General features: G+C 55.4%; 4 protein-coding genes across 17 annotated transcripts in view; 3 read left to right on the top strand and 1 right to left on the bottom strand.

The window, feature by feature from the left end:
• The window catches only part of MGAT5B (alpha-1,6-mannosylglycoprotein 6-beta-N-acetylglucosaminyltransferase B), an 81,446-nt gene extending 70,536 nt beyond the window's left edge, over nt 1-10,910 (bottom strand). The window contains exons 1-2 of one of the 2 annotated variants that reach the window (XM_050764222.1): nt 10,225-10,910; nt 6,300-6,412 (exon numbers count right to left, since the gene is read on the bottom strand). In XM_050764222.1, the coding sequence (XP_050620179.1) occupies nt 6,300-6,412; nt 10,225-10,292 (181 nt within the window). In that variant the 5' untranslated portion in view covers nt 10,293-10,910. Of the gene's footprint in view, nt 1-6,299; nt 6,514-10,224 lie in introns of those variants that run through there. The other variant, XM_050764221.1, reaches the window with a different exon arrangement.
• Nucleotides 1-16,993, top strand: part of MXRA7 (matrix remodeling associated 7) — a 1,130,960-nt gene that overhangs the window by 941,631 nt on the left and 172,336 nt on the right. The gene's annotated exons all lie outside the window — the stretch shown is intronic.
• The window catches only part of JMJD6 (jumonji domain containing 6, arginine demethylase and lysine hydroxylase), a 1,042,475-nt gene that overhangs the window by 891,906 nt on the left and 133,576 nt on the right, over nt 1-16,993 (top strand). The window lies entirely within an intron of this gene.
• CYGB (cytoglobin) overlaps nt 8,367-16,993 on the top strand; it is a 326,406-nt gene continuing 317,779 nt past the window's right edge. Inside the window, exon 1 of the mRNA XM_050764496.1 lies at nt 8,367-8,370. The gene's annotated coding sequence lies outside the window, so the exon portion shown is untranslated. The remainder of the gene's footprint in view (nt 8,371-16,993) is intronic.

The raw sequence follows: 16,993 nt of genomic DNA on the forward strand, positions 1-16,993 counted from the left end.
CTGCTCTGCCACGGACCAGATAGGTGGGCAGGTCACCGTCCTTCTCTTGGCCTCAATTTACTCTCATGTAAAACGAGGGGGCTGGGCTCATTGAGCTCTGAGTCTCTATCACCCTGACTTCTGTTTCTGACTTCCCCTAATTGCTTCCAGAGATTCGAGAAACGGGAAAAGAAAGAATCACTCCTATAAAAGCTGGCAGCAGGCCAGGCGCAGTGGCTCATGCCTATAATCTCAGCACTTGGGGAGGTCAAGGTGGATGAATCGCTTGAGCTCGGGAGTTCAAGACCAGCCTGGGCAACATGGCAAAACCCCTTTTCAATAAAAAATACAAAGATTAGCCAGGCATGGTGGCATGTGCCTGTAATCCCAGCTACTTTCAGGGCTGAGGTGGGAGGATTGCTGGAGCCCATGAGATTGAGGCTGCAGTGAGCCGTGATTGCACCACTGCACTCCCGCCTGGGCAACAGAGCGAGACCCTCTCTCAAACAAACAAACGAAAACCCTGAGGACATACAGAGGCGTGGGTCATTGCAGCCTGGGTTTCACAATGACCATGTCCACAGAGCCAGATCCCCCATCTGTAGTTCTTCAAGCCCCACCTCATCAGACTGGACCAAGGCAGCAAGAGTCCCACCCCCCAGTTCCAGGGGCTCAGGAGCTGCTCCTATCTTCTGCAGATGGCATGGAACTCCAGAAAGCCCTGAGACCTGGGGAGACAGCCCCGCCCCTTCCCAATGAGCCCTTGGGGTATCAGGCACATTTTCCACTCTAAAAATGCCCAAAGACAAGGCAGGGGGTGGGTACCCAGGAGGGAAGCAGGTTAGGCCGACCTTCCCCCAGTGACCCACTCCCCTAAAAGCCGCCACTGGCCCTGGGACTGTCAGCAGAGCCAGCTGACATCGCCTCCCCCGAGTCACTTCACCACTCTTGGCGTCAGCTAAATTGAAATATATTTAATGTGAGGCCCCAGTGATACATCTCAGAACAGGCACATGTTCCCTCCATATTTCCATATAAATAAGGAAAGCTAGGACGCTGTGAGATACAAATAGATCCTCTCATCTACAGACGGGGTGTGTTTATTACCCACGGAGGCCCCATCCCCTCCCCAGACGCTCTGTATCTCTCTGTCTCTCTCATCCTCCTTCGTCCCCCTTTTCTTGTCCCCATCCCCACCCTTTACCATTGGAAATTGAATGAGCCCCCATCTCTCCAGAAAGCAGAGGCTTCCCTGGCACTGAGAAGGGAGCTGTGACTGGGTGTTTGTGCAGCTGGAGAAATGTGCACATTTGTCTCTCTGTCCTTGCTCACCGCAGAAACCAGCTGAGGCCATGGGCGCTCTGGGCTCCGGGCAGCAGAGAAGACAAGGACAGGCCATGGGAGGCCGCATCAGGCTCTCCCTCAGACCTCCGGGCCCTGGCCCCCCATCCATTGAGCCTGAGAGAAGAGCCCCTGGGCCCCTTAGAACCAAGGGCCAGAGCCAGAACCATCCATGGAGCCAGGGAGCCTTCCCCAGGTTCAATTCCTGGAGGAGGCCTGGGAGGTCTGGCAGGGTGCAGTAGACACATGCAGCTGTGCCATGGACTTCCAACCTACAGACCCCTCCCAAAACACAGCCTCCTACCACTACTTTTTTTTGTTGTTGTTGTTTTTTAAACCCAAGACGGAGTCTTGCTCTGTCATGTAGGCTGCAGTGCAGTGGCGCAATCTCGGTTCACTGCAGCCTCCTCCTCCCAGGTTCAAGCAATTCTCCTGCCTCAGCCTCCTAAGGAGCTGGGATTACAGCATGTGCCACCACAGCCTGCTAATTTTTGTATTTTTAGTAGAAACAGGTTTCACCATGTTGGCCAGGCTGGTCTGGAACTCCTGACCTCAGGTGATCCACCTGCCTCAGCCTCCCAAAGTGTTGGGCTTATAGGCATGAGCCACCATGCCCAGACTCCTACCACTACTTCTTCAAGACAAGTCAGAGGGCAGGAAACAGCCCCACAGCCCTATCTGCAGCCACATGGGGAAGGAGGCCTAGGAGAGAAGGGCTGGAAGGGCAGGAGACAGGAGGAGGGCCTGGGGTGGGAAGTGGGGCAGAGCTGCCTGGGAGGGGGCGATGCCAGAAAGCCCTCCCCAGGGTCCAGGCCTGGCCCAAATGCAGCAAGAGGGAATGAAGTCAGATCTCCTCTGGGTCATGATTCCCCATGCAGCCTCCTCTCTCGAATCTTTCAGATGAGTGTGCAGAATACAGAATGAGATGTCAGTCACATTTCATCCCCCAAAGTATGCAGAGTTTATCATGAAGTATAAACAGGCACAGACGAGAATTTGGAGGCCCCGCACATAGACCACAGTCCACAAGAGGCTGAATGACGCCCTGCTCTTCTTTTCGAGAAAAGCCTTCTCCTCCCTCCCCCTTCGCAGCCACAGTCCATGTGGGACCCCACTTCTGTCACTTCTGTCACTTGTCACTGGTTTGACAGGGGAGGAGAGATGGTTTTTCCCATTTGTACACAGATTGTTTTTTGACCAATGCAATGATTTTTTTTTTTTTTTCTAAATAGCAGGGCCTTAGAGGGTTTCCTTCTCCTGATTCTGCTCTGGGGTTGTCTAGACTCCACAGATTCCTTTTGTGTAACAAAATGTGCATTATCCAACAACCCAACCCTGGCCCAGAACTTCCAAGATCCCTTCCCAGGCCTGATTCAGCCAAGCAATCTGCCAAGCACCTCCCTTGAAGCCCTGATCCTTCCCTCAGGCATCTCCTAGGTGGAAATGCTGGCATCTCCTTGGTTCTCGGCAGGGCTGCCCCAGGCACTGTGTGCGGATGTAGTTTGAGGAGCTTCTCTTGCAGGATCAGGATGTTAAACCCACATTGCAAACTGCTTTCCCCGCCTCAGTCCCTGCCTTGGGTCTGCCCAAGCAAATTAGCTTGATCCAAGGATAGGAAAGAAATCACGGGGAACACTGCAAATCGGGATCTAAAGTGAATCAGGGTCAGCTCTCCCAGGTTCTCAGCGGCCCCTTTTTCTCCTCCTTCTCCCAGACTTCAGTTCTGTATTCCAGGCACTCAGCTTCTGAGGCCTGGGAAATGTGAAAAGACTGGTTTGGATAAACTTGGTCTGAGAACTAACATTACAACATGTAGAATCTCCACTCCTAGGTATACCCAACAGAAATGCCTACATGTGTTTACCAAAAGACATGCACTAAAATATTCATAGCAGCGCTGTTCGCAAAAGCCCAAAACTGGAAACAACCAAATGCCCACCAATGATCGGATGGATAAAAATATGGTGGTGTATGCATGTTCTCACTCATAGGTGGGAATTGAACAATGAGATCACTTGGACACAGGAAGGGGAACATCACACACCGGGGCCTATTGTGGGGAGGGGGGAGGGGGGAGGGATAGCATTAGGAGATATACCTAATGTAAATGACAAGTTAATGGGTGCAGCACACCAACATGGCACATGTATACATATGTAAAAAACCTGCATATTGTGCTCATGTACCCTAGAACTTAAAGTATAAAAAAAAATGGTGGTGTACTCACATAATGGAAGGCTACACAGCAAAAAGATAAAAATAAAAATAAAAAAACAGTGCAAAAGTGTAAGTGACATACAAGATATGTATGCAACCACATACAAGATAGTGAGTCTCACACATGTACTATTGAGAGAAAAGCCACACACAAAAGACTACTCCTGTATTAGTTCATTCTCAACATTGCTACTAAAGACATACCCAAGACTGGGTAATTTATAGAGGAAAAAGGTTTAATTGACTCAGAGTCCAGCATGGCTGGGGAGGCCTCAGGAAACTTACAATCATGGCGGAAGGGAAAGCAAATATGTCCTTCTTCACATGGCAGCAGGAAGGGGAAGTACCAAGCAAAAGGGAAAAAGCCCCTTATAAAAACCATCAGATCTTGTGAGAACTCATTCACTATCACAAGAACAGCATGGAGGTAAACCACCCCCATGATTCAATTACCTCCCACAGGGTCCACTCCACAAGAAGTGGAGATTATGGGAACTACAATTCAAGATGAGATTTGGGTGGGGACACAGCCAAACCATTATCAACTCCCAAAATGATTTCATGCTCACAAAGCCCAAAAAACAGGCAGAACTCTTCTATGCGATCAGAAGTCAGGTCATGACTATCTTTGGGTGAGTAATGACTGTGAAGTGGCATGGGGACACTTGGGGGCTGATCATGTTCTGTTCCTTGATCTGGGTTGTTAGTTGCATGGATTGTTCATTTGTGTATCTTATACCCCATTAAAAAGTTTAAGCCCACGCACATGCACACACATGCACATGTACACACATATGCACACACAGCTCTAGTCCAATTGCATGAACTTGGGCAAGTGCTCTCCCCCTATGTGGTTCCATTCATCTTTAGACCCAGACCTGCAGTTAGGGTTGGACTCCCACCCCCATACCCAAGCAAAACTGCACAGCACGGAGCACAGCAGGGCTCCCACACCCCTTGTACTCCGGACCACTGAGCCTGATCCTGCCCAGATGGGGCAAGAGCCATGGGGTAGGTGAGTTACCTTGACTCTCCAACCCCCTTAGGGAGAGAGGCATAAAAACCAGACCCCGCCAAAAACCCCTCTTCTCCCCGACCCCTAATTCCCACCTCTTAGACCCCTGACCTTTCTGGAGGTTCAGCTTCCTCAAGGCCTCTGTAGCAGCCCACCCAGATAGGCACACCCCCTTTCCAGGGGTGGCAGCCAGGTACTCTATGAATCTCTGTCTATACTCCATCTTCCCATGCACCACTTTTCCTACCAGCCCTCCCTCAAGCCACCCTTCCGGTGCACCTTCACGACTGCCTCCTCCCACCCCTGCCCACCTCAATCCTCAGCCTCTCCTACATAGACATTCCAGCATCTCCTTGGTCCTCTTCCATAAACATGCTTTGCTGCAGTGCCCCCGTTTCCAACTCAAAACATCCATTAAGTATTGATGGAGTGCTTGCCGTTTGACAGATGCTGCTGAGGCCCCTTCCCATGCTTTATCTTAGCACAGCCTCACGACAAGCCTGGGAAATGGGGATTACCATCCCCATTTACCAGAGGAAAATTTGGAGGCTCAGAGACTGAGGAATCTCTGCGAGTCAGAGACGGGATAAATTAACTTACACTCAGGCTTGAATGACTAATAAGTGTGAGATTCCTTCTGAGAGCTTTTGCAAGTTTAAAGAAGTGCATGTGAAACCAGAGGAATGAATCTAATGATGAGATGACAGATGGCATAATAAGAGCCCCTCAGCACCCACCCAGATGACAACCTATTCAACTTGGGATGTCTACAATATTCATCGCTGAGAACAGGGGAGCCAGATACCCAAGCCCTGCAAGTTCAAGAAGGTGGACTTCAAGGAGAGACTTCCCCAGAGGGGCAGGGAAATCTCACAGAGCCAGCCTTCAAACAGTTCCAGAAATCCACTTGTCTCAGTTTCCCCACTACCCCATGTCCCTCCTTTTGATCAGTGACCAAAAGAACCCCCATGATACAGTGGGCAGGACTCAGTTCTGACCCCCACCCCTCCTTAGGTGAGATGAGGTGGGGCTGGGCCCAGTTTCAGGAGGAGGGCTCCCAGTTGGTCACTCTTGTGCCATGTGGCACCAACCATGCTGGGTAATGTTCACGTGTGAGCCCCTTCAATCCAACCTCTGCAGAAGGTCACTGCTGTCCTTCTCTGTAGGGAAGCCAGGTGACTCGGCCAACGGCACACAGCTGGTAGGTGATGACCAGGATGCAAGCCCAGACCCACCAGACCTCCAAAGCCCATGCTCTGATCTCCATTCCACTGCCTTGCAAATATCCTGTGGGCAAGGAGTGACGGGGCCTGGGAGAGAGCTGTGTCCCAAGAGCTCAGAGATAAGACATTTAAGCCTATGGCCAGACCCGTCCCCACATGGCCACAGCCTGGGCCAAAGACAAGGATATGTGTGCCTCAAGGGTTCAGGTGTAATATCCAGAGACTGCTCACCCCGACACCCAACTAAAGAAGCAACAGTGGCAGCCTCTTCTGAGACCCGGGAGACCCTGGCTTAAAGGCCCTAGCCTGGCCTGAGAACTCAGGCCAGAGGAAGCCTGATGACAGCTGCCAGACCAGAGCCAAAGCGCATGGAGGGTCACACAGAGCAAGTCCAGGCCCCCTCCACTCACATCCACCTACAGGGCGGCCAGAAAGCCAGGTACAGGGCTAGGCTCAGAGACAGTTCCTCTTTGACCCACAAACACCCTCATTCATCTCACACTTCCCTTGCCCCACAAAGGTACCTTCTGTGCGGATGGTGAATGGCGAGTCCCCCAGGCGCCGGGCCGAGAACTGGCCTCCCAGAGATGTCATCAGGAAGCAGAGAGTGAAGAAGCCGATGCCCAGGACAAAAAGCCTGCGGAGAGGAAGGAGGCGGGTCAGGAGGGCAGGAAGGGCCATCGTGCTCCGGCGCTCCACCAAGTACCGGCTGCACAAATGCTTTAAGAATGAGTGCATGAGTGAAGGAAGCAAAGGAGAATGAAAGGATGGGGGCTGAGCTCCAGGCCCAGGAGGGCTCCCCCACTACAGGATAAAGAGAGCTCGACTACAAGATGCTGGCCCCGAGCCACACGAAAAACCACAAGGCAGAATGACGCACACTTAGGCATGAGGCGGGCGGGCTCTAGCCTCCAAGCGGAGCTGGTTCATTAACAGCTGCAGTCCTCAAAGTGTGGTCCCCAGACCAGCAGTCGGCATCACCTGAGACTCCTTAGAAATACCAATGCTGGGCCCAGACCCCAAATTACTGAATCTGAGGCTCTGGGGTGGAGCGAGCAAGCTGTTTTAGCAAAGTCTCCTGAAGATTCCACCGCATGCTAAAGTTTGACAACCAGTGATGGACACAGCAGGGCCCGAGGCCAGCTAGAGGGCAAGGAATTGGTCCAGACAAAGCCCACCTGGACCCTATCAGTCACTCAGGCCACCCTCAGTGCTGTATGCAGAGGCCTTGCTGCAGCAGTCATGAACTTGTTTGAACACCCCCAACCACTTCCACTACTATATGGTAAGATCTCCAGGGCAGGGCCACATGGCCCATGCCCAGGCTGCCCCCAACACACATCTCCCCTAGGCAGGCACACCCAGGGTCATCAGCCTGCACCACAGACTGGCCAGGGTGTCCTCATACCTGTGCAAGGGATGTAATATAGGTGTGTGTGCTGTCACACTGGGTCGGAGGGAGAGCTGGCCAGGACAGGACTCCTGTTCCTGCCTTCAACACGTAGTTATTGATTATCCACCAGAAGCCAGGCTCTGGGGTAACCCCAGGGGGACAGCAGGGAAGAAGGCACAGAACCCTTCCTCCCTCAATCCAGACCCAGGGTCCCGCTGCTTCCCTCATCAATCCTAGGCCCCAAACAGGAGAGCTGAGCTCGCAGCACAGCCTTGGGGCTTTTCTGGGACTTTGAACCTATCAGGGGACTTGATGAACTGGCAGAGCTGAGAGGGGCGCCCTCCCACCAACCCCAGATCAGGGTGAGGAACCCTCTCTTGTGTGGAGTCAGGCTCCCTGGAGAGAGCCCCACAAGTCATGCCAGAGACCTCCGGGCTTTGCCCCTCCACTCCACACCCTCAGGTTCCACACTTGTTTGTGTCTTTATGCAAGACTTGCTTTATGCATTTTAATCTTCATTATTTGAAACTGGCAGAGCAGTATTTAATTAAAATTTGGTCCATTAAAGAAAACACATAATTGCAGAAGAAAATAAAAGGCACAACAAAATTCCCAGCCCATATTTAAAGGAAGCTGTTAGAGATTTGGGCAGAGAGGAGGAGAACCCCAAAGCAGAGAGGTGCTTGGGAGCTTCCCGAAGGAGAGACTCAAAGACCACACCCTCGACAGGAAGGTCAGGAGACATGATTTGGTAGGCGAGACCGCACAAGGGACACTTCCCTCAGCACAGAAGGACACCTCACTTAATTCCACCAAGCCTGGGGGTGGGGCTCAGATCTTGGGGTCCCTCAGAGGAAGTCGGGAGACTCTAGAGACAACAGCCACAGCCACGGCACAGGAAAGGTGCTGTCCCATGCTCGGGAGATCCCAGGGGAAATCAGCTATTTGTCCTCCCAATCTGAGGACAAGGACGGACTTCCCCCACTCATGTCTCTAGTCCCTAGGGAAGAGGCCAGGGGAGCGAGGGAGTTGTACTTAGAGCTGGGGACCTGGGCTGCCCACCAGGGTCCAACAACCCTGCTATGAGAACAGTGTCTACCCCCTTTAACCCCGAACCTGAAGTCCCCCAACACACCTCATCTGCATCTCCCTCTGCCAGCCCCCGATCCTGGGATTCAATGTCCCCCAAGGCAGCTGGGGGGCATTTGGAGTGGGCTCAAGTTAAAATGGTTTCAGCCATCCATGTATCCACTCAAGCAACATTCCAGGGGCACCTATGGAATAAAGACCCTGCCAGCAGCCCGGGGAAAACCAGAGAGAACAGGACCCCAGCCTGCCTTTGAGGATGAACAAGCTGGGGTGTTATAATTGGAGCCTGCCCCCCACCTCAACTGAAGGGACTCACTGATGATGGCTGCGGGTCTCCGGGAAGCCCAGGGAGACCCTGGGGTGAAGTTACACAACTTTGGGGACCCATGCAGCTCCACCCCTAGTCCTGCCTTCAGATAAGGGCCTGAAAAAAAACCAGGGCAGGACGAGACAGGGAAGCAGCCCTGGGGCGCGAGCGCTGTCCATGGTACTGGGGTCCCGCGGCTGCTTCCAATCGCGCCAGGAAACATCCAGCCGCCCGGAGGGCGGGACCTGAATGGGGTCAGAAGAGAAGGGGTGAGGACCCTCCAGCCTTCCCAGTCAGCTCAGGGATTCAAGGGCTTCCCTGGAGGAGCAAGGCCCTTTTCAGAGACGCCCGCTTCCCGCCCTGCTTCCCATGGGCTCCCGAGGCCCCTATCACCGCCCAGGGCCTGCACCAGCTCTCCGGGCCTCCCGGAGCCCTGAACCGCAGCGGTCCAGCCTGACCCCTGCCGTCCCCTGGGGCTGCCTCCTCAGCCCAGCAGGCAGGCCCGGTGTGCTGGGAGGCGGGCGCCAGGTGAGCCACCGTCTCCCCACCCCCATCCCTGTCTGGAGCCAGCAGGGAGACCACAGTGGGGCTGGGCGGGACCGGGACTCTGGCCGAGACCTGGAGGGCAAGGGTTCAGGGCCCCTGCCAGCTCCGCCTTCGCGGGCTCCCTCCTGCGCCCGGAGCCCACCTGTGGCCGCGTCCCGAGTCCGGCCCCTGCACTGGGGCTGTCACTCCCCCAGCTTCCTCACTGACCAGCTACCCAGGGGGTGACACTCTGGCCCCGCCGAGCGTCCACCAGGCAGCACCCCCTCCCCACCCCACTGCGGGCCGGCTCTGCGGGTGCCTGGGAGGAGAGGGGGCTGCCCCGGCACCACTGGGCCCTGGGGGCCCCTGGCTGGGTCCAGTGAGTCCTGTGCGGCCCCAACCCTGCCTGGCCTGGGCCCCCAGGTGCTGGCCGCCCGAAGCATGTCGCCTTCGCCTCCGCCCGCCCGCCACGCTCCGCCGCAGCCCCGGCTCCAGCCGCCCCATAGCCTCGCAGCGCCGCCCCTACCCCCGCCTCTCCGACGCCTGAGATCGGGGGCGAATCCGGGATGAGCAGGTCCTCGGTCTAATCTCGGGACCCTCTCGTCGGAGCCAGGCCCAAGCACCGTGGGGAGGAGAGCAGTGCCACCAAAGGCGGGGGAAAGGGTGGCACAGGCGGAGGGGTTGGGGGTAGCCGACCTAGGGGCAGACAGGAGGGACGGGAGGGACCAGAGGGGGAGCTCCTGGGCGCCGCTCACTAACTTTGCCGCCCGGATGGGACCGTCCGCGGGGTGAGGAAGGACCCCGAGGGGCTAGGAAGGGGCGGGCAGGCTGGGGCGACTTTCTGGGCCCAGGACCACCACCTGGGGGTTTTCTGCCCCCATTCTTACCTCTGCATCCCGAGTCCTCTCCAACCCTGCCCAACTCGGGACAGGTCCCCGAATACCACACCCCTCCCCACCCACACCCCGCACCCCAACCCCATCCGTTTCCCCAGCCCAGGCCCACTGGTCATCACCAGGGGTTGAAGCATGAACCTCCCCTTCTGCCGCCGGGACTTGCACGCTCGCAGAAACCGACCTCGCCCACCTCCATCCTGTGCCCCCCGGGGAAAAGACCAACCAGGAGGGAACTTTACCGAAAGGGTCTCAGGGTGACCAGGCATCTTCTGACCATTATCTTCCCATCGGGGTTGACGGTGATCATTGTTCAAACTTGTTGGTGCGAGCAGCCGCGGGCGAGGCCGGACGCACCGTCCTGGGCCCAGTTCTCGCCGCTTCCGGGCCACGAACCCTCTGCGGGCCGAAGCAGCGTCCGAGCGAAGCTGGGAGCGCGCGGCTCGGTGGCCTTGCTGCTCGGGCCTGGGAGGGCAGCGGAGGGAGCGGCGCGGCTGCCGGAGGGCGGTGAGGGCGCCCGGCCGGGCCGTCTCTGCGTCTCCGCCCTCCCCGCTTCACATTTTGGGGGCCGGGAGGCGGCGCGCCCCCAGACCGCCGGCCACGCGTCTGCCTGCTTGGGCTCGCTCGCTGGGCGGGACGGTGCCGCGGCGCGCAGACGGGCTCCCCGCGGCGGGCACCCTCATCCCCGGCCCCGCGCCCTCGGTGCCAGCTAGAGGCGGCCCCGGGCCCGCGCCCGGGACCCCAGCGCCTCCGGGCCGCGCCGATCCTCGGCCCCGCGCCGCGCCGCGCCCATGGCTCTCGACTAGGGCAACCCGCGCCCGCAGCCCGCCCGCTCGCTCCGCCGCCCGCGCTCTGGTGTCCGGCGTCCGGCCGCGCGCCGCGCTACGCCCGGAGGCGCCGCATTGTTCCTCGGAGGAGGCGGCCGAGCGGCGCTGGGGCGGCCCGGGAGCGGCCGCTGCGCTTCCAAGGCGCGCCGGCGCCACCTCGTGGCCGCAGCCCCGCTGTCCACCCTGCCCGGGGCCGTGCGGGGCTGGGACGCCGAGGACCCGCTTCGAGGACCAGCGGGCGGGGGTCCCTGCTCCTTCCCCTGAGCCAAGCTACTTCCCAGGGCGCCACCAGCCCCGAGGGCCGAAAGCTGCTTTGGCTCCCGCAGAGCACAGAAGAGATGCGCACCCAGGGGAGACCTTTCTCTTCCGCCAGGTGCCTCCACGGGCTTCCTCACCAGCCGCTTCCCACCGATCGGATTTCGCTTGGCAACACACGCCCATCTTCTGCCCCTCCCTGATCAGAAACTCCCGTGGCTCCTCTTTGCTTACTGATCTGAGTATAAACTCAGCCTGTGGTGTGGGGCCCGCTCACAGAGCCAAGTGCAGGGGCGTACTGAGTTCTAGCCCCAGATCCTCCACTAGTCAGTGGGCGATCAAGTGTGCACGTCTCAGTCTCCATTATGATAGTGACCAGAAGCTCACCAAGGCCCCTTGCAACCCTAAAGCATGTAGCATCTCATGTCATCTCTTAGCATCTAGGCGTCCTCCCCTCCTCCTCTTCGCGCTTCCTGGCTTTGGAGATGTGTTTGCAGTTGCAGAGATAGACAGAGGCTCCTGGGAGCTCGCAGAGCCAGCCCGAAGAAAGCTCTCCCGCTTCAAAAGCACTTCCCGAGGTCAGACCTAACCACTCCACCCTGGGAAGTGCCCAAAGCCTCGGTCATATGTCAAATGACTCTGAGGGTCTTCCCAGCTCAGGCCACTATGCTGCAGCCTGGCTTATGCGAGGAGGAGACTTTATTTTCCTCCAGCTGCGCCTGGTCCCCTCCAATCCGCTACACCCAGGTCCCTTGCTGCCTGCCCTGCCCACCTCCCGGCCCCCTTCCTGGGCCATTTCTCACTGGCTGTGACAGGCTCTCTGCTTTTCCTCCTCCTTCATCAAAATGTACCTGTCCCGAGTTCCATTATCTCACTGCCTTGCTCTCTGCTAATGTGAAAATGGGTGATAAATTGGTGTTAGCAGATATACTGTGTTACACAGGTTAGGTAACAAATTTGCATTGAACAAGGACATGCTGACCGTGCCTTTGTGCAGAAGAGTGATGAATGGTGGCAGGAAATTTAGGCATCGTGGCAGGCTGGCTAAGGAGATACTGGAGGGCAGAGGTCTCTGCCAGGCCTCTAAATCACACCTCATGCCTGGGTGCCTACATCTGCCACAAACTGGCAATAAGCCATATGTACACTAAGGAATGAAATGGTCCTTCTGATTAGGTGTCTCTCTCATGTAAGCTCAGGGGGTGGCATTTATATCTGGTTGCCATTTTAGGCCAAAGGGGAAGCCTCTTGCTGAGTGGTGGAGATGGGGTTCCCTAGAAGACGTGGCCACCTCTGGCGTGGGTCTTCTGGGGAGGTGGCCTACCCTCCACAGAAGCCAGAATTCAGAAGGTAGGGGAGGGTACTCCCCTCTTCCTCTGGGCCACACTCCCTTAGATATGGACTTTGAGGTTGGAGTGGGAGAGCCTGTCTGCCATTTGATGGCTGGCTTGGGCCAGGGAGGGAAGCAAGCAGAGGACAGCCAGTGACTTTTTTTTTTTTTTTTTTTTTTTTTTTTTTTTTTGAGATGGAGGCTCTCTCTGTTGCCCAGGCTGAAGTGCAGTGGTGCGATCTCGGCTCACTGCAACCTCTGCCTCCTGGGTTCAAGCGATTCTTCTGCCTCAGCCTCCTGAGTAGCTGAGATTACAAGCACGTGCCAGATACCTGTAACAAAGGCCTATAAAAATGCACCATTTTTGTATTTTTTAGTAGAGACGGGTTTCGCCATGTTGGCCAGGCTGCTCTCAAACTCCTGACCTCAAGTGACCCTCCTGCCTCGGCCTCCCAAAGTGCTGGTATTACAGGCATGGGCCACCGTGCCAGGCCAGCCAGTGACATTTTGCAAGCCAGATTGTCCAGCTGCCTGTCCCTTTTGAAGTCTGTCCCCTTTTTTTTGGCCTCTTGTCTGCAGTACAGTTCAGTGTAAACAGTCCTGCTTGCTCTCCACTGTGCTGTAGGCATTAGGAGAAAAACTGTGGATCCCGCATCGTGCAGTCTTGGATCCAACCTCTTCATACCTTGGTTTCCTCAACTATAAATCGGGCTCCTTGTAACCTGCTGCATAGAGCTTTTCTGAGGATTGAGCCGCTTAATGCAGGTAAGTAGCCCATTGCCAGGACCTCCTGAGCCCTTAAGCATAGTAGTTCTGATTGTTGTTACTGTCTATCAGGAACAGATGCTGTTTGTGCCCCACCCTGGTTCCTGCTGCAGTCACCTCTGCAAGCAAAGAGGCAGATTACTGAGAACACCTTCAACTCTCTGCCTGAGGACTTTTTTTTAATGGCTGTGGGAATATTCTAGAACATAAAAGGGCAAGCACAAAGGACCCTGGACAAAGGATCAACAACTGGGAAGCAGCCCTGAAGCAGTGGATAGACACCCCCACTCCCTCTCCCTCAGGGTGATAATCCGTGGTGTGTTACCCTGTGGCTCCACGGGTTCCCAGCAAGTTTGAGCTCCAGTCGCCCATGATGTGACCAGCCTTGTGATGCCCCTGTGCTCACTCCCTTCCCTCCTGTCTCATTCCACTCCCCGGTCAATGTTCCTGGGGTCACCATCCAAATAAACCACTTACAGAATCCTATTCTCAGCATCTGTTTCTGGGGGACTCATATCAAGATCCCAAGATCCTGCCTCATTGACTGGTGGTTCTCAGCCCGGATTCCAGCAGAATCACCTGCAGAATTTAGCAAAATTGTCCTTATTCTGATCCAGTACTTGAGGTGTGGCCTGGGCACGCCGGTGTTTTAATGCCACAGGTTATGCCGACACAGGCCCGGGTGGGAAACCGCTGTTCTGTACAAATACTTGTGGCCTCCTGAGGAGGAAGGAGAGTCTCTGGAAGCAAGCCAGGGGAGAACAGGGGAGTAGGAACCGCAGCACCTGCTTCAAGGCCTGGCCAAGGACTGATGGTGGGCCAGGCGCCGTGGCTCACACCTATAATCCCAGCACTTTGGGAGGCTAAGGCAGGAGGAATGCTTAAGCCAAGAGCTTGAGACAACCAGCCTGAGCAACATAGTGAGACCCCATCTCTACCAAAACCTTTAAAACTTACCCAGGTGTGGTGGCATGCACCTGGAGTCCCAGATACTCGGGAAGCTGAGGCAGGAGGATTGCTTGAGCCCAGGAGATCAAGACTGCAGTGAGCTATGAGCGCACCACTGCACTCCAGCCTGTGTGACAGTGCGATGCCCTCTTATAAAATAATAAATAAATAAGGACTGACATCAGATGTACCCGTTTCCAAACCCCATCCCTTTTCATCGTTTCTCTCCTGAAGCTATCAACAGGCCCACCACCAGCCAGTGCAAGGCTAGGAGGCACATTCACCCAGGTGCCCTAAATAGAGCACTTCCTAGCCAGGCGTGGTGGCTCACGCCTGTAATCTCAGCACTTTGGGAAGCCAAGGTGGGTGGATCACAAGGTCAGGCATTCGAGACCAGCCTTGCCAACACAGTGAAACCCCCAACTCTACTAAAAATACAAAAAATTAGCTGGGCCTGGTGGCGGGTGACTGTAATCCCAGCTACTCAGGAGGCTGAGGCAGGAGAATTGCTTGAACCTGGGAGGTGGAGGTTACAGTGAGCTGAGATCACACCACAGCACTCCAACCTGGGTCACAGTGCAAGACTCAGTCTCAAAAAAAAAAAAAAAAAAAAAAATAGCTGGGTGCAGTGGCTCACGCCTATAATCCCAGCACTTTAGGAGACTGAGGCAGGCAGATCATGAGGCCAGGAATTCAAGACTAGCCTGACCAACGTGGTGAAACCCTGTCTCTACTAATAATACAGTAATCCCAGCTACTCAGGAGGCTGAGGCAGGAGAATCACTTGAACCTGGGAGGTGGAGGTTGCAGTGAGCCGAGATTGTGCTACTGCACTCCAGCCTGGGCAACGGTGCAAGACTCCGTCTCAAAAAAAAAAGCATTTCCAGCCCCTCCCCCTGCCCTTGGGTCCTGCTGGCCTGGTTGGAGGGGTCAGAAGAAGCCCACAGTTGTCGGAAAGCCCTGGCCAGGCAGTGGAGGCCTGTGTTCAAACAGGCAGAGGACTCCGGGGAAGGGATTGGGATGCGGCAGGGTAAGTCCTGCCATTCAGGAGTCCAAACTCAATATACTGAGAGGGTGGGCCAGGAAACAAGGGGAGTGGGGTGTTTCCCAGACAATCACAACAAACCACCACAACCTGTGTGGCTCAAGGCAACCGGAATTTATTTCTTCACATTCACCCTGCTCAAGGGGAGGGGCTGGAAGTGCTGTATTCAGGGCACCTGGGCGAATGTGCACCCTGCTCTGCATTTGACTGATTGTGGATCTGTTGATAGCCTCAAGAAACAGTGAAGAGGGAAGGGGTTTGGCAACAGGGACACCTGATGCCAGTCCTTGTTTATCTATTTATTTTATAAGAAAGAGGGCATCGCTCCGTCACACAGGCTGGAGTGTGGTGCTGCGCTCATAGCTCACTGCGGCCTCGATCTCCTGGGCTCCACCAATCCTCCTGCCTCAGCTTCCTGAAGGCCAGAAGTCTGAAATCAAGGTGTTGATAGGGTCCGTTTCTTCCAGGCTCTAAGAGATAAACCACCCCATGCTTTTCTCCCAGCTGCTGGTAGCCCCAGGCAGCCCTTGGCTTGTAGCTACATCACTCCAGTCTCTGCCTTATCTCCATCTGGCCTTTTCCGGGTGTATCTCTCTGTGCCTGAATATCCCTTCTCTGGTAAGGACACTACTCATTGATTTAGGACCCACCCTAATCCTACAGGACCTCATCTTAACTAGTTAAATCTGCAAAGACTCTAGTTCCCAATAAGGTCAGAGTCTGAGGTTCTGGGAGGACATGGATCGGGGGAGACACTGTTTAACGCACTACAGGGACCTAGTTCAAATGACCAGCATGGTGAAAGTCCGTCAAGGGCTGCACCCCCAAAGGGGACATGCTGCCATCGTGTTTGTGTGACTGTGGGCCCAGTTATTTCAAGAGAAGCCAGAAATCTGGACTTCTGTGAAGTCGCATAATTTTAAAATGTAGGCTCAGTATTTTTAGAATATTGTGCAAGACCAATAAAATCCACTGGAAGGCCTGCCATCTGGGCCCCCTGCGGGTGTCACTGGAGGGCAGAGCAGTGAGCCCACCAGCTCCCCGACCTGGCAAGTCCAGCTTCCCTGAACTACCCCACCACCCTCAAGCCTCAGGCCAAGCTGCCCAGACACCTCTCTGCCCCAGGGAGGAAAATCAACTCTCCTACGTGCACTCTGGGGGTGGGAAGGCTAGGTTGCTTCCTAGGGACCCCTGGACCCCCTCACTGGTCCTGCTGGAGCCTCACTGGGCATCAGAGCCTCGACTGCCACTCTTACCTTCTCAGGGCTTCAAGGTTGTTCCTGGAGCTCACAGACGGGGCCTGGGGTATGCAGAGGGAGAAGAGAAACAAGCCGTTTACCATGTTTGAAATCCCATTTAATGTGATCCGACTGCAGCAGCACACAGCGCATTACGAGGCAATAGGCCATTGTCCTTTGCCAGAGTGTGCAGCATTAATAATGACATAACAGCATTTACTGACACTGTGTACAAATCAGCAACAGCGGCACTGTGCGAGGACAACTGGCCCGCACACGCCAGCCACCACGAGTGCAGAGGCCACGAGGTAGGGAGAGTTGCTTCTCCAATGCGTATTTTATGCTTTCTGTTTCGCAACATTTGGCTAATCCTCTGATTGAAAGGCAGCATCTAGGATTTATTTTTATTTATGACAGAAGGCCATTCTACCGCACAGCTTGTGGGAGCTGGGAGCAGAGCTATTGTACTTGCCCTGCTCTGCAGGAAAGGTAACCACTGTGTCTGGGGTGTGTGTGGCCAGCCAAGCAGGCACAAACCAGACAGGCAGCCCTCCCCCTCCATATAGGCCCCATCCCAGTGCTGGAAACACAGGTGAACGCTTT

This window comes from Macaca thibetana, chromosome 16 (assembly GCF_024542745.1).
Source record: "Macaca thibetana thibetana isolate TM-01 chromosome 16, ASM2454274v1, whole genome shotgun sequence".
NCBI classification, from domain to species: domain Eukaryota; kingdom Metazoa; phylum Chordata; class Mammalia; order Primates; family Cercopithecidae; genus Macaca; species Macaca thibetana.